This window comes from Lygodium microphyllum, chromosome 15, assembly GCF_053477565.2.
Source record: "Lygodium microphyllum isolate KBCC chromosome 15, Lygodium_microphyllum_v1.1.10, whole genome shotgun sequence".
Lineage (NCBI taxonomy): Eukaryota > Viridiplantae > Streptophyta > Polypodiopsida > Schizaeales > Lygodiaceae > Lygodium > Lygodium microphyllum.
In genome coordinates, this window is record NC_141149.1 from 23575655 (window position 1) to 23591864 (window position 16210).

Sequence of the window (16210 nt, forward strand, 5' to 3'; positions counted from 1 at the left end):
CTGAACCTTGTAATCAGAGTAGACATACTGAAGCTAGATACAGAGAAGACTTGGACCCTCTCCCCCTCTCCCCATGGCACAAGGATGGCACACTACTAGACCCACTTTCTTCAGGTATCTGAGGATGGTTTCATCACCGGACCCAGTTACATGGATACACAACTGCCTCATGGATTGCACATAGTTATTGGTCAGATCTGCACCTCATCCCACCACCTAAGGATTGAGGCAGGCAGATGGGAGGGCATACATACAGAGGAACGCATATGCCCACTATGCGACAGAGAGCTAGAGAAAGAGGAACACTAAATCTGCCGATGCACGATATATTATGACATATGAGGTAGATAGCACTGTTTGTTTCGAGAGGCTTTGGACCCTTCAGATGAATCGTGTAGTTTGAAGATCAGAGATGCTTGGTTTTCTTCCTCTTGGAGCTATAGAGATGTAGAGCAGCTTTTCTATGGAGTAGGAGGCCGCCACAGCTTGGATCACATAGACAGAGAGCGGTCACTGACTTTTTCACTGTTGCATAACCGAGTATGGCACATATCACTACTACTGTCACACAACCTATAGGAGTACATCATCATTGGACCTCATCTTCTGTCTTTCTTTGATGCATCTGAGGAGATGCTACAGGAGCAGGATGTGTCAGAGCTACAGCTGGAGAGGACATCTGAGGATATGGGGGAAGTTACCGAATATGGGAGATACCTTGTGGAGATGGACAGAACATAGGTTGGCCATTCTCAATGGCATGGCTAGATACCTCCTATCCAGCGCCTTCACATGTTATCCTCACTGACACGGTGCCAACACAGTAGACTATGTTCTTGCCCCACCAATACTGATATCTCACATCGAGGACCTCTCAGTATCCCCACTCCTTCTCGGAGTTGCAGTGGATCATGCCTACCTATCATTCACCATTGACCTCCAATTCACTGACACGCAGACCCATCATGCAGCTCACCGACACCCGAGATATCTCTTTTCCAGAGAGACAGAGGATATCTATGAGGCGGGGATCCTCAGATTGTTACATGATGCAGACCCCGACGTTCCATTACAGGAGCTGACTCAGTAGTTCAGTGAGGCCCTACACATCGTTGGAGGTATAGCCTTCCCACACTCACGACCCACACAGAGAGCCTCCACCGGGGTGACTCCTTGGAACAACTGGTATGATGATGAGTGCCGTGAGACTAGAGCATGGCTACAGAGAGAGATAGCACTGGGGTTCACTACCCACAGACAAGCATAGATACTCTTTAGACGCCTCACATGGTGGAAGAAGAGAACATTCTTGGCCCAGCTGGAGTGAGACCTATATCAGTTATTCTTGAGCCAGGACTCTAGAGAGGCTTGGAGGCTTTTAAGAGTGCATTGCCCGACCACACCTATTACATCCACCGCTGTATGGGAAGAGTATGTAGCTAGTCTTTATACTGTGGAGGGTCAGCCACCTCTTCCTGACCCATTTGAGCCTTGTCCAAAGACCACCACTTTCTTTACAGAAACTAGGGTCTGAGAGGCCATTGACAGACTTAGCAGAGGAAAGGCACAAGATCATGATGGACTAGTAGCTGAGCCCTTCATCCATGCTAGAGATTTGGTGGCAAGATTCCTAGCTTACATGTTTAACAGAGCCATGTGTGAAGGCCTACTAGAAAGCTGGAGCATGAACACTATTGTGCCTACCCTCAAGTCAGGGGACCCTTCTCTACCCAGTAACTATCGAACTATCATGGTTGGGCATACATTGGCTAAGTTATATGCTTCCATCCTTGAGCATGAGTTAAGCACATGGGCAGAGATGTGGGGTCTTAGAGCATAGGGACAGGCTGGCTTTAGGAGAGGCTTCTCCATTTTGGATCACATCCTTACACTTCGAGCGATCATTGAGGAGGGAAGGGCCCATGGTCGACGGACCTACTGCTGCTTTGTGGACTTCCGCAAAGCCTTTGACACAGTACCGAGAGACAGGCTGATACATAGATTACATGACATGGGAGTATCGAAAGAGCTCAATTGGGGTATTTTGGCACTGTATGAGAGAGTTGTGGGCAAAGTCTGGACACCTGAGGGCCTTTCAACACCTATTTACTCCACCATTGGGGTGAAGCAGGGATGCCCCCTCTCTCTGACATTATTTGGCCTGTACATTGATGGGATTGCTGATTATATTTCACAGGAAGGAGATAGAGGAGCTCCACTAGCTGGCACTTGGATACCTCTCCTATTGTATGCAGATGGCATTGTATTGATAGCTGACTCTCTAGAGGATCTATAGAGACACTTGGATTCATTACACTCCTATACTTTGGACAGTGGACTTTTAGTGAACCTTGGTAAAACCAAGGTGATGGTATTTAATACTACACCACAGTGGGTTAGGAGATTAGCACCTAAATACACATATGGATTTGAGGAGCTGGAGTATGTGGATTCTTATACATACCTGGGAGTCTTATTCACAGGGCCCACCTTTTCTATGCGAGAGGCAGCAGACACTAGACTGACTCGCGGATACACAGCACTAGGTGGTTTGGAGAGAATGTGCTCATAGGTGCAATTCCAAGAACCCCGCACCAAGTTATTGCTCTTCGATACACTAGTCACATCCACACTACTTTATGGAGTACAGATATGGGGGCCCAGTCTTGACCACCGTAGCAGATCAAGGCGCACTTATGATGGATGGAGGTCGATGGAGAAACCCCTAGTGTCCATGATATCCAGGATGATCAGATGTAAGGCCTCAGTGCCACATGAGATCATTAGAGCCGAGCTAGCAGCTACACCAATTGTGGTAGAGGCCCTTACCCGATCGGTCGCATACATACATAGCCTATGGGACTTACCCAGGCACAGATATGCACGATTGGATCTTGAGTCCTCTAGGCAGCTTGCCAGAGAGGGTGATACTTCATGCTGGTATGCATAGATGTCGGCTTGGTTTGAGCTGCATGGCTTTAGCATAGACAAGTTACCCCCCTTCCAATACTCCCTTGATGCACCATCTCTTGATCTGAGCAGGCTAGAGATTCACAAGATCATCAGGATGGATCTTACTCAGTTGGATATTAGGCGGACATGGTTGATGCCAGAGCAGGAGGTAGGGATAAATCTACCACGAGCATTTTCCTCATACCACAAATGGTGGATTTATTGTTTGCCCGAGATACATGGACACCCACCTTTCCCATGGGATCAGATGTACTATTGGGCAGTTGCACACCTCCTCACATCAGCTAGAAATTGAGACTAGCAGATATAGATCCATCCCACCAGAGGAGCATGTATGCGAGATATGCCAATTAGAGCTAGAGAGAGAGGAGCATTATATCTGGCGTTGCCCAGCGTATTATGAGGTACGTGGTCGTTTCCACTGTCTCTTTAGAGACGGATTTGGCACACACAGACAAGGAGTACTGAGTGATCGAGCCGTTTAGCTTAGCTGATCTAGACGTCCTAGGCCTCGACACAAACACCGATGACACCTTCATAGGCAGATACAGGGGATTATTGCTCGGGCTAGAGCTAGGCCCTCCGTACCCACGTGAGATTGTACCATTTTGGAGCTCATTGTTACTAGATAGAGCTCTATGTTTTACACATAGCCATATTTAGTTTCCTTTCTTATTCTGCTTGTGCTACATATTTTGCCCAGACAGTTGTACCATCATAGACATGATTGTAACTCATGGTCTCATAGGTCATTTTGGCCTTTTGTAGACGTTAATATATAATTTCATTTCCCTCTCTCTCTGACAACACACAGTCCTGACAAAGTTGTCTAGGGGCAGCACTTGTTTAGGGACATATAGACATAGGGATCCATGACCAGCAGAGACATGCAAATTGTTGAGATTTTGGGCTAAAGGGGGGTGAGAAGCATCTTGTTCTTGGAGATCCATGCAAGAGGTGGTCACCATAGCTAATTCAGGTGGAGCCATCAAAGACTGAGGAGGATGCATTGCTACTGGCTATGCAACTTCTTGTTGATTTAGACATAGTGTTGAGACAGAAGATTTTTGGGAGTATTGGCCTCCTACTTGATGAAATCATAAGATGCTTAGAGATGCAGGTCCTCAGGGTGTCCTAGAGGAGTGTAATCAAGCTCATACAAGGGAGTGTCTTCACACCAACTATGGCTTTATGACTTTGTGCTATGGTGGATAGAGACCGCACATTTGTTGGAGAATCCTTACAGCATGACCATTGGTGGAGAGCCATGGAGCAAGAACTTGAAGCCATTGAGTAGAATGGTACATGGGACCTAGTGCCTTGACCATCCAGACAGAAAGTAAGTGGAGTGATGTGGGTGTTTAAGATCAAATATCATAGTGATGGCACTTTGGACAAACACAAGGACGAATTGGTGGCTAAGTGGCTTGCTCAAAAGCCCAATGCTGATTTTGACAACACCTCTGCTCCTACCATGTCGAATAGTTCTTGCCCTTGCTAGTCATAGGAGATGGCCGGTTTATTAGTTTTGGGTGTGAAGTCAACATTTTGAATGGAGACTTGGAGGAGGAAATCTATGTTGACAAGCTTCTTGGGTTCACTTGATCTAATGCCCAAAGACAGGTGTACAAGCTTAAGAGGGCTCTCTATGGCCTTAAACTGGCTCCTTGTGCTTGGAATGAGAGTGATATCTTTCTTTGAGATAGGTTGGGGTATCGAAGATTGTACTTTGATCCTAATTTGTATGTCCATACCTCTAAGTGACCAAATAGTTGTGGGCACCTCTGCTCCTACCATCTCGAATAGTTCTTGCTCTTGCTAGCCATAGGAGATGGCCAGCTTTTTAGTTGGGTGTGAAGTCAATGTTTTTGGACAAAGACTTGGAGGAGGAAATCTATGTTAGCGGCTTCTTGGGTTCACTCGATCCGATGCCTAGAGATTGGTGTGCAAGCTTAAGAGGGCTCTCTATGGCCTTAAATAAGCTCCTCGTGCTTGGAATGAGAGGAGTGATACCTTTCTTAGTGAAAGGTTGGGGTATCGGAGATTGGACTTTGATCCCAATTTGTATGTCCATACCTCCAAGTGACTGAACTGTTGTGTTTGTGCTTTAGGTGGACAACCTCATATTGACAAATGACTACACAAATGGTGTAGTAGAGTAAGGATGGGCTCAATTAGAAGTTTGAGATGACCAAAATGGGATTACTTCATTTCTCCCTTGGCTAGGAGATAGAGCAAAGTGGGAGGGGGATCTTTGTCCTTGACAATGTTATGTTTAGGGGATCTTGGCTCCCTTTGAGATGACAACTTGTTGTCCCATCTCTATTTTGATGGATCCAAACTAGAAGATTTCAGCTTATGAAGACTCAGATGAAATTGATGCTTTGAGTTACCAAAGGCTAGTTGGATCATTAATTTGGTTGCTTAACATGTGTACTCATCTTTGCTTTTCGGTAGGTTTGCTTGCAGGGTCTATGAGTGAGCGGAGAAAACTCATTGGCAAGTTGCTATGAGGATTTTCTGATTCCTTAAGGGCATGCTTGTCTTTGGCCAATTCTATCCAATAGGTTTAGGAGACACCACCTTGGTGCTGCATGGATATACCAACTTTGATTGGGCGGAAGATATTGATCATCGACAATTGATTACGGTGGCCTTATCTCATAGTGAGGTAGGATACAGAGCAACATTGACTACCATGTGTGAGGTTGTATGGCTTCAGAGATTTCTAGGAGAGCTTGGCTGTCCTCAGAGTCATGCCACTCCTATCCCATGCGACAACTAGAGTTGCATAGCCATCTGCTTAAAACCTAGCGTTTCACCCATAGATCAAGCACGTTGAGATATAGTACCGTTACATTTGGGAGAAGATATTGGACAACACAATCACTATGGATTAATGTAAGACAGAGGATAATTTGGTGGATCTCAGATTTTCAAGTGATGAGAAATACTTAATGTTGATTTTGCAATAGTTTGGGTAAATTTACAATAAGAAAATTATTATCGAGATTATTCTATCAAAGATGGTTAACTTGTGATCAATAATCACCTTCATGTCAGGTTTCCTATTTTTCGTACTTCTTTTATTAGCCAATATTACGAAGAGATATACACAATTAATTGAGGCTTGCCTAGCATGTTAAAAATCGAAGTATGATATGCAAAAGACTCTAGGATTTCTGTAATCTCTTCCAATATCTAATGTTCCATCAGAGTCGATCACAATGTCATAATTGAGGGATTTACCAAGTGTGTCATAAAACATTGAAATCCTCACAAGTCACAAGACTTTTCATTCAATATATCTTCAAATTACATGATACACCCTTCTAAAATGATCTCACACAAAGATTCCAAATTCAAAACTTTTGGTGTGCTTTATTTGAGGACTTAAGAACCACTTCAAAGTTCTCCTCATCTTTTTATTCTTAAAATGATAGCCAAATGGAGGTGATAAATCTCACTCTTTTAGATATGTTGAAAGCTTATGCTAGTAAGCGTAGTCACAATGGGAGAAATATCTTACATTGTCGGAGTTTGCTTATAATAATATAGTACACATCTCCATAGGGAAAGCTCCAAATGAGATAATACAAGGTAAAGTGATTACTTTAATCATTTGCACAAAAGATTAAAATTTTGTTATCAGTGAATTCACTTCAAATTTAAAAATAACAGATGATAAAGTTTAAGCCACAATCAAAGTTTCCCAGGAGTGATAAAAGAACCAAGCAAACAAACAAAGAAGATATTTGGCTTTTGAAAATGATCAATATGCCTTGTTGAAATTTGATAAAAGCAATCTAAAACAAAGTTCCAATCAAAATTCATATTTTCAAAGCTTTACAGTAAATATATCGACCTCTTTTAAAAAATTTACAAAATAAATGAAGGTTTTAATTGACTTGAGCTTCTAGCTCATTGAAAAATATACAATGCTTTCCACATTTTCTTAAGCCTTATATAGAACCAAAATCAAAGGAACCCATTACTAAAAATCCCTTGGGAGTTAAAAAACTGAACAACTCTTGGAACCTCAACGGATTTTGTTTCAGGAGGACAAAACCACAAGAATTTTCCTTGTGGCATCAAAATTTTTATTGAAATTCAAGGAATTATCCACAGCATATGTGTAGTGAGTAGATGGAATATTTATGTTGGATTATCCAGATATCCTTCGGTCATTTGAAGAAGCTTTTTAGCTAATGATAGATCAATAAAAGTTAAGGATTGTCACAACACAATAAAAAAAGAACTTGTATCATCTTTAATATATTTTCATAGTTAATTAGTTTTTTTGTTTTCTTTGTTATTTACAAATATCAAGAAAGTGTATTAGATCTGGCCACTAATAAGAATAGTCACAAGTTATGGTAGACCCATACAATGGGTTAGAAAAGAGATAATACATATTTCCACCTATATGACTTGATTGAGCACCTATGATCGGAACTTGAGTATATCAAGGTCAGCAGACTCACACATAAAAATGATTAATGCCTTGAAATGTAAACTAGATTTACTAGAATAGACAGTTACAACTAGCAAGATGGCACAATCATGAAAAGTTTATATGATGTGTATATGTAGGTTGAAAACTTAAAATGCAAATATCTTTGCATAGAAATTCATGCAAAGATTCTAGCACTACTTTTATAATTTACTCGGAAAGAGCTTTTAGATTATACCCGTATTTGGGGGATCCCTAAATTTTACAAGCCTCGATTGGCCTAAAAGTGCTAGTCTTAGAAAATAGAGATGGCATTCTAAAGATAATAACTTTTGTATTATGATAGTGCTTACTATATATATTTTTTTTGCAAGTAAAATGTGGCTAAATATATTACTCAAAAGGTTGATTACAATGGAGTGTTCATGCTCAACAGACTAGATGGAGTTCATGCAAATCACAAATACATCATATATACAAGCATCTCAAGGTGGTCTGGGGGGGATGGGGGCAAGAAGCCATGGAGGGGGGGGTGTATCGCCATCTGGGGCTGCCTGCCTGCATCATGAAGAACAGGTCTTGGCCGCCCCCCAGGTGCACAGAAAGTGAAAATGGAGCTCCTGAAGAGCTCGAGACTCACCCTGCACTTGGTCCCACCAACCACGGAGGGAGTAGGGGGATACGTGCCGATGAGAATCTAGCGGCCCACACCTCACCAAGCTCCACCAGCTCTCGGATCGGGGGGTCAAGCAACTTCTGAGGGATCATTGAGTCAATCTCCCTTCTCCTGACCTCAACTTCTCGCTGACAACCTGATGCCTGTTGCAACACCTCTTGATCCACCATCATGTACACCTCCCACCACGTCTTGAGAGTACGAGCAGGGCCAGCCTCCCATCCAGCCCACTGGATGTGGGGGCGCTCACAAATCTGTATCCCATCCCGATCTTTGACTTGGGGGTTCCAGACCACCGGCTGGTGGTCTATCTCCTCCTCGCATCTTGGGGGCCTTTGAATTAAGGGCTTGCGGAGGCCCTGCCACACACGAAGTAGGTTGCGGAGGAAGGAAGATCTAGGTGGCGTGATCTAGGTAGTCGTGAAGATCCATCTCAAGGATGGCCTCCAACCACCACCAAGCCTCGGTCTGCACTCCTGGAGACCCTCCTGCAAAAGGACCTTCTAGGTCTGCCCTCGTAGTGTGAGCCCACGGACTACTAGCTTGCCCAAAAGGGCCAGGCTCTGGAACTCTGGGTCTATGATCCCAAGCCCTCCCTCAGACCGATGTCAGATGATGGTCACCGACGCCACCTTGGCCCGAGAGTCCCTGGAACCGTTTGAGCTGGCCTAGAGAAAATTCCGCACTAGGCAGTGAAGTTGAACCACACAAGATGAGGAGAAGCACCAACACGAGTCAATATACCAAGCCATCGCTAGGAGGACTTGGTTGACCACCAGGGCTCGGCCCGCTAAGGAGAGGCAGACAATACTCTAGTAGGTCAGATTTCGCCTGATAGAGTCGAGAACTGGAAGAAACTGCTGGGCAGGAGTGATGTTGAGTCCCACCTGGAACCCTAGGTATCGGACGGTTTGCACACCCATCTGAACCCCAAGTGGATGCCCCACTCCGTGCTAGCGTCTAGGTCTGTAAGAAAACAAATCGACTTTCGCCAGTTGATTTTCGCTCCAGTTGCAATGCAAAACACCTCTAGAGCTAGTCTCACTCTCTCCAACATTAGCTCATCATCCTCTATATAAAGGGCAGTATCATTTGCATACTCAGAATCAAGTAGCTCCGTCTCTTCCCTCACCGAAAGTTGAAGGCCACGTAGCCCGCTCACACGTGATTGGAGGAAGTAGGACATCGTCTCTACAAAGAGTAGGAACAGATACGGGGCAAGAGGATAGCCTTGCCGGATAGATCTCTCCAGCTGAAACTCCTCCCCCCTCTTGCCACCTATGAGAACCCTGCTAGTGGCCGATCTGTAAAGTGCAGAAACCCCGCATATCCATGCCTGGGGAAAACCGAGCCTCACAATGGTGCCCTTTAAGAAATCCCAATCAACTCTGTTGTAGGCCTTCTCGAAGGCTAGGAGTAGTACAACCAACCCCTGACCACTATGCTGGGCCCACTCGATCGCCTTGAAGAAGGTGAAAACATTGTCTAGCATGCTCCAATCTTGGACAAAACCTGTGTGTGTGTGTCATGAATGATGTTTGGAAGCACAGGGCGGAGTCGCCTATTGATCATCTTGGCCAGTGCCTTATAGGCCATTGACAACGAGGTGATCGGTCTCCACTGGGATAGCTCCAACTGTTCTCAACCTTTGGGGAGGAGGATGACAAGACCTACCGATAGACTCCCAGGCATTCATCCTGATTTGAAAATCTCCTGAAAGGCCAGCAGTAAGGGGTCCTTTCACCTCCTCCCAGTAGGTAGTGAAGAAGGCCTTTGAAAGACCATCCTCTCCCAGGCATTTCTGCCCATCCTGTGCATGGAAAGCCTCCGCTAATTCCTTCTATGTGAAGGGGTCTAGGAGGGATCGACCCATCTCCTCTGTGACGCGGGACGGAATGTAGTCCCAGACCTGCTGTCTACAACACTGTCCCTTGGCTGAGCTTGCCTCCTGCTGAAAAAGGTGTTTGTAATAGCCTGTGGCAATCCCCATCACCTCATCTGGGCTAGAGAAAATCCTCCCATACTGAACACAGAGGCTGCGAATTTGATCTCCTGAGGTGCGAGGCTGATGCACTTGAAAAAACTCTGTGCATATCGTGTCCCCTTTCCGCGCCCAAAAGACTGTTGAGGTACAGAAGAAAAACTCCGAGCACGTGTTCTCAGGACTGGCGAGGGCTGCCCGTGCATGCACCTCCTACGTGTGGAGAGTGGGATCTCTTGGTGCCTCCTGGAGCAGTCTCTGCATGGCAGCTAGGTCTTGCCGGAGTGCTCTCTCCTCCTCCCAGCTTTGCTGCCTGGCCTGTAGGGTTGCCTCTTGGCAGATCCTGCTCGACTCGGCTAAGACCTCTGCAACCTCCTCTGCAATCCGGTCCCTCCTGTCCTACTCCCTAGTCGAGAGCTGCTCAATTTGCCTCCTCACCTCCTTCCTCCTGTAGATTGTGTCAGGGATGCGATAGGATCGTGTGTCGATGGCCGAAGTTGGAGCATCAAGTGTGAGGAGAACCGGGCAATGGTGACAAGGTGGTGCCAGCCTACTGCCCTACCTTGCCTCCTCGAGAGCACCCCCACTCTCCCATATAAAACCGGTCCAACCGTTCCAGAAGAGCTCCGCCCAATCGCCTGTATCCCCAAGAGAAGTCCAGTGACCTCTCCCTCCTGTGAAAAGCTAGGTCCTGCCAGGCATCGCGTGCTCCTACCGCGAGGAGGAAGACTTCCCGTGCCTCCTGCTCCTCCCTTGCCATACCCTAGTAGTCTCTACCTCTGCCCTGTTGGTCCTCTAGGGCTTCCAGGTCGTTGAAGTCTCCTCCAACAATCCAAGAGTCTACCTCTGGAAGTCCTACTACAATCTCCATCCAGAACGTGCTGCGTGCCCTAACCTCCGTAGGAGCGTAGACATTGAGGACTCCAAGGCATGAGTCCCCCATGTCCAGTTTAATCCATAGGACCCTCCCTTCCACAGTCGTCTCGTGGTCATGCACACAGGCGGTAAGGCTTAGGCCAATAGAGGTGCATACGCCTCCACTCTTGCCGTGGGCATTGATGGAGTACTCCCAGTTGGTGTGTGAGCTGCTTGGAAGTACCTTCCCTACCCGCTGGGCCTGGGCGGGGGTGAGCTTGTGCTCCTGCAGAAGTAAGATATCGATCCGTCTGACAAGGGTAGGTTGCAACTCTTGCCAAACAATCTTCCTAGAACCATGTGCCTCACTGTAGTGGAGGCTGTTCACATTCCAGGATGCTAGATGTAAACTCATGGGGAAGCTTGTGACTAAGTGAACATGCATCTATTTGGTGTGGAAGCTGCCGATGAAGAAGAAGAGCTATGGGGCATGTGTATGCGCTTTGCCACAGGCTTGGAAGGTGAACTCCATTCCTCCATGGTGGCTCTCGGGCGGACCATGGGGGTAATAGATGCTCCAGGCGGTACCACTAGGGCATCTATCAGCCAGGGTGAGAGGCGTAACTTTGTACATTGGTAGAAGCGGACAGGTTGTGCGAGGGGCCACTCGATCACATCCATCGGTGCTCTCCACTATGGAGGGGCTTGAAAAATAATGCTCGGATGTGGGACCTCGGCTCCAGCCCACTAGTTAATGTCCATCATGCACCCTGCTGGGAAAAGAGTGCTAGGTAGTCCTCCTCCCATCCACTGGGAGATGTGGTCTGCAACTTGACCCTTCACCTCCTCCTCTATCTGTGTCATCGTCCAGTCTCCTGAATGAGATCCAGTCTCCTGAATGAGAGGTCTGAAGGAAAAAGGCATAGATTGGTCCATCCGGTGGTGCTAGTAGATGGACCTTGCTGCTCCTTGACTTGCAGACCACGAAGATCCCCACCTCCAGAGGTAGTGGAAACTCTCCTCACTCCGCAACTCTCAAGTAGGACCACGGACCACTACGGAAGAACTCTTGTGGAAGCAGCTGCGCATGTCTAGGGAAAGTGTGGCGGGTGGCTGGGTCAGATGAGCTAGTGGCTGTGGGAAGGGGGGGACTAGGCTGCTGGTGAGGAGAAGATATCGGCGTATGAGGCTCATCATCCCCTGTGGGGAGGGGGGGGGGGGGGGTCACATGTATTGGGTGAAGATAAGGGGGACTGATTGATGGGGGAGATGGTGGGGAGGAGGCAGATCGCGGGATGGTGGGGTGATCCGAGGTAGGAGGCGAGTGTGGGGGGGCGGGTGGCTGTGGAAGGGGGAGGCTGTGGGATAGGGTCGGGGGGATCCATGAGGCGAGGGTGGGTGTGGGGGCTGTGGGATCTCGGGTGGGTTAGCCTGTGATGCCTCTGTGGGTGGTGGAGGTGGAGGTCTGTGATCCTGGTGGGTGGGACAAGCTGAAGGGTGCTGTGGGGTGCTTTGCCAAGGGTCTGTTACTCGCCCTTTTGCTCTCTGCTGTTGTGGCTGAGTTTGAGTGGTTAACCGAGGGCCCCCCTGCTGCCGTCTCCCTCTTTGTCGTTGCCGGGACCTGTGTAAAACCATCAGCATCCACCTGCGGGCACTGCCTTGGCTGCCTAGTCTACTGCTTGATGCCCAAAGCCATGGCATTGCAGGCACTGCGTTGGCTGCCTAGTCACAATAACCTGCTGCCTGAAGGAGTGTCTGCCTGCCTCAATCTCTAGAAACTTTGGTATGTTCTTTGTATCTTTCACAACCACCCGTACCTTCGGGACTCCTATGGCTGTCACTGCGTCCGCGAAGGAGGTAGACATAATTGTGCTGAAGAGCTGTTCCAAGTCCTCCACTAACTGGCGATACTCTAGCGCAAGTCCGGGGAATGGTAGGGTGACCGTGTGTCTTAAGAAACCTATTGTGGAGCGCGAATTCCTCCACTATGAAGCCACTATACCAGGGAACCATATAGACAACCCCCTTTGTGGAGGCATAAGGTGAGCTATCCACTAGCTCACGGGCTGCATTGGTAGAGGTGAGTCGAACCATGAAGATCCCTTGACCCGTGAGAATTGCCTCCACGATCTACGCTGTGCCAATGCGAAGTGTGGAGTGAAGCCACTCCCGAAGCTGGGCCCTGGATGGGGAGTGTCCTATGACCTGACCAAAGATTGCTGTTTCTTTCAGTTCCAGCTCTATGGCACGGACGGCTAAGAGCTATTCCTCAGAAAGGACGATGCGCAAGGTGTTTGACTGGGGGGCACTCGTAGAATGCACTGGCGTGTGACCAAAGGTTTCCATTGCGCGTCTATGCTGAGGACCTACTGATCAAGTTGTTGTGCTACCGGGGGGGGGGGGGGGGTTTGGTCGAGGGGGCAGCTTGGAGACGAGGAGAGGTCGTGTAGTAGGTGGGGGGCGATGGCGAGGAGGGGGGGGCAGATGCTGTTTTCTGGCAGTGGAGGCAGCGTTGGATGTCACAGATGGCAGGTGCAGGGTGGGATCAGGGCGGGTGGGGGGCCTACAGGACGGGGGTCGCAGAGCGAAGGAGGCAGGGCAGTGCGGGGGGGTAACAGGGCGGGGGAGCAGCATGAAGGAGATTGCCTGGCGGGGGGCAGCAGGGCGGGCGGGTAGCAAGGCGGGGGCAGTGCGAAGGAGAAGATTGCTTGGTGGGAGGGGGAGGTGCAGCGTGCCACGGGGGGTAACAGGGCAGGAGGAACCGGGGGGGGGGGGGGGAGTAGGGGTGCGATGGCGGAGCAACAGCACAACGGGTAGGAACTGCGTGCTTACTAAATTTGATTTCTATTCTTGACAATTCTCAACCCAAAAAGGAAGGCCAGAGAGCAAGACAAATGTCAGAACACTTGTCATATAGGTTTCCAAGTATCACACCAGCTGTCACACCTCATGACATGTGGCTAGACACTTACCTTGTGCTATTCTACTTTCCCTCTTTTTACCAAGTCTCACTTTTCCTATAAAAAGAGCTCATTTCCTCTCATTCTACATAAGTTTTTGCTGCTTGTAAATTGATGCACAATAGCTAAAGATAGCCCACAAAGTTGGTCCCAGCCATCTCCATCACCTTGTCTACTTGTCCATCATCAAAATCCTCAAAATTTTCCCTTTTAATTGCTGTTTTAAAAGACAACAGAATTGTAAATTCATTACAACATCTTTTTTTTTCTGTTTCAAGATAAACGAGAAAGCCATAACAAAGTTTAGCTGATCAACCATGAAGAAAGGCTGATTTTCTCTCTTCCTACTATTAGTTTGTAAAAAAAAAAAAGTTGTTATTGCATAGTAAGATATGCATAGATGCATGTGTGCATAATTTGGATGATCTTCTGAGAAAGGGAAATACTTCTCCTCACTTTGTTGATTGTAATGGGGCTCTTCCCTAAGGGACTTGGTGTGAGCAAAAATACATTCCTTTGGGGGGCGGGGGGTTACCCATCTTCAACCCTCAATCTTCTCTCCATTTTTTTAACATTTCTATGGCTGTAAGTTTTTGAATAATTGTCATATTTATCCATTTTCTTGAAATATTAAGTCTTAAAAACAAGCAAATATTATGAGCATACCACCTTGTTGGGGGCATTCATAAGAATGCCCAAGCCTAACCCTCTATTACCTTCAGCAGATAAATATAGAAAGTTCATTTACAGCATACTTGGATCGATCAGTTTTTTCATAGACAGACAGATTCATTCTGCAAACAGATTCAAGTGTAAGAATGAGCAGAACCTTTCATGAAGGTTTTGATGCCATAATACATGATTGCTCCAGCTCTAGCTCTAGACAGCCAATTCAATGATTGAAAAGTACAATTCGGTGATTCATTCTGCAAACAGATTCAAGTGTAAGAATGAGGAGAACCTTGTCATGAAGGTTTTCATGCCATAATACATGATTGCTCCAGCTCTAGCTCTAGACAGCCAATTTAATGATTGAAAAGTAGGATTCAGTGATTTGGCTGATTCTGTAACTACTTATCATTAGGCTTGCAATTGAGCCACAAGTAGCTTAAAGTAAATGGCTAAAAGCCACATTAGTGACAAAAAGGATTGGGTTGGATTTCATGAATTTGGAAGTAACTTTTAGTGTATTGTTAAAACATGATAAGTTGAAACCTGCCATCCTTGACTATATTATTACTTTGACGAAGTGGTGCCCGGCTTGAATCCTGGTGATTTCTGAATGCTTTCTAACACTAGTACTAATGATTTGCTTCATGTTTATTTCTTGATGTTACAGATTGGAAGACCAATTATCTTTGCTCTTGCAGCAGATGGAGAAGCAGGAGTAAGCAAAGTGCTTCAAATGCTTCGAGATGAGCTTGAGTTGACAATGACATTGGCGGGATGCCGTATGCTGAAGGACGTAAAACGATCCCATGTTCAAGTTGATTTACATTTGGCCAAGCTTTGAGACATGCAGTTTTGGAAATAGTGTGTTATGGGAGAGAAGTGGCCAATAGATTAATATTTATGCTTGCTGATAAACTTCATGCAATGCGGTCAATTTATGATGTCCTCTTGACAATTAAGGTTGCGACTACGCCGTTGAACAAGGCAATAAAATAATTGTTCACTTGGATCTGGAGAAAACATTTGATAGAGTGCTTTGGCATGATGTACGGTTCTTGAATAAACTTAGGTTTGGTCCAAAAATCTAGATAGGCAAAACCCTTTGTTCTTATTCTGATTTTGGAGCTTCTTTGTTGGTGAATGGGTACATCTATAGAAATTTGTCCTGTAAAGCTCTGTCAGACAGGGTTTTCCTGTTATTCCCCTACTATTCATTGTTGGCTTCCATTTAATTAACCTACAATATACTGCTGATAGTCAAATTGTTGGAGTGAAATTTGGTAATCAAGGTTTTCAGTGTCAAGCTTATGCTGATAATATGTTTCTGATGGTCAATGCTAGCAAGGAAGTTATTGCTAATGCTATGGAGATCATTCAACTCTTTCCTTTGACTTTGGGTATTAATGCATATTGGACCAATTCTTATCTTATCTGTATTTTAGAAGTTTGGAGTTGAATGGCAAATAACACATAGAGCATGTGTTTTCAGAGTTCTGGGATAACTGTTGGTGTTGATACTTCATCTCTTCAGTTGACTATATGGCTGCTTGACAAAGTTAAAAAAGAGAGTCAGAAGATGGGATCTGGAAGCATGGCCCTTTAATGTAAATGTAAGAATTAAAATGATTATGACCTCCATT

At 46.2% G+C, this 16210-nt stretch overlaps 1 protein-coding gene across 2 annotated transcripts in view; it reads left to right on the forward strand.

Annotated features, from left to right (window-relative positions):
• The window catches only part of LOC148024348 (glycolate oxidase 1-like), an 87569-nt gene extending 71715 nt beyond the window's left edge, over window positions 1-15854 (forward strand). For both annotated transcript variants that reach the window (XM_087693965.1, XM_087693966.1), the window contains one exon: window positions 15238-15854. In XM_087693965.1, coding sequence (XP_087550091.1) covers window positions 15238-15411 — 174 coding nt within the window. In that variant the 3' untranslated portion in view covers window positions 15412-15854. The remainder of the gene's footprint in view (window positions 1-15237) is intronic.
• Window positions 15855-16210: the final 356 nt, after the last annotated feature.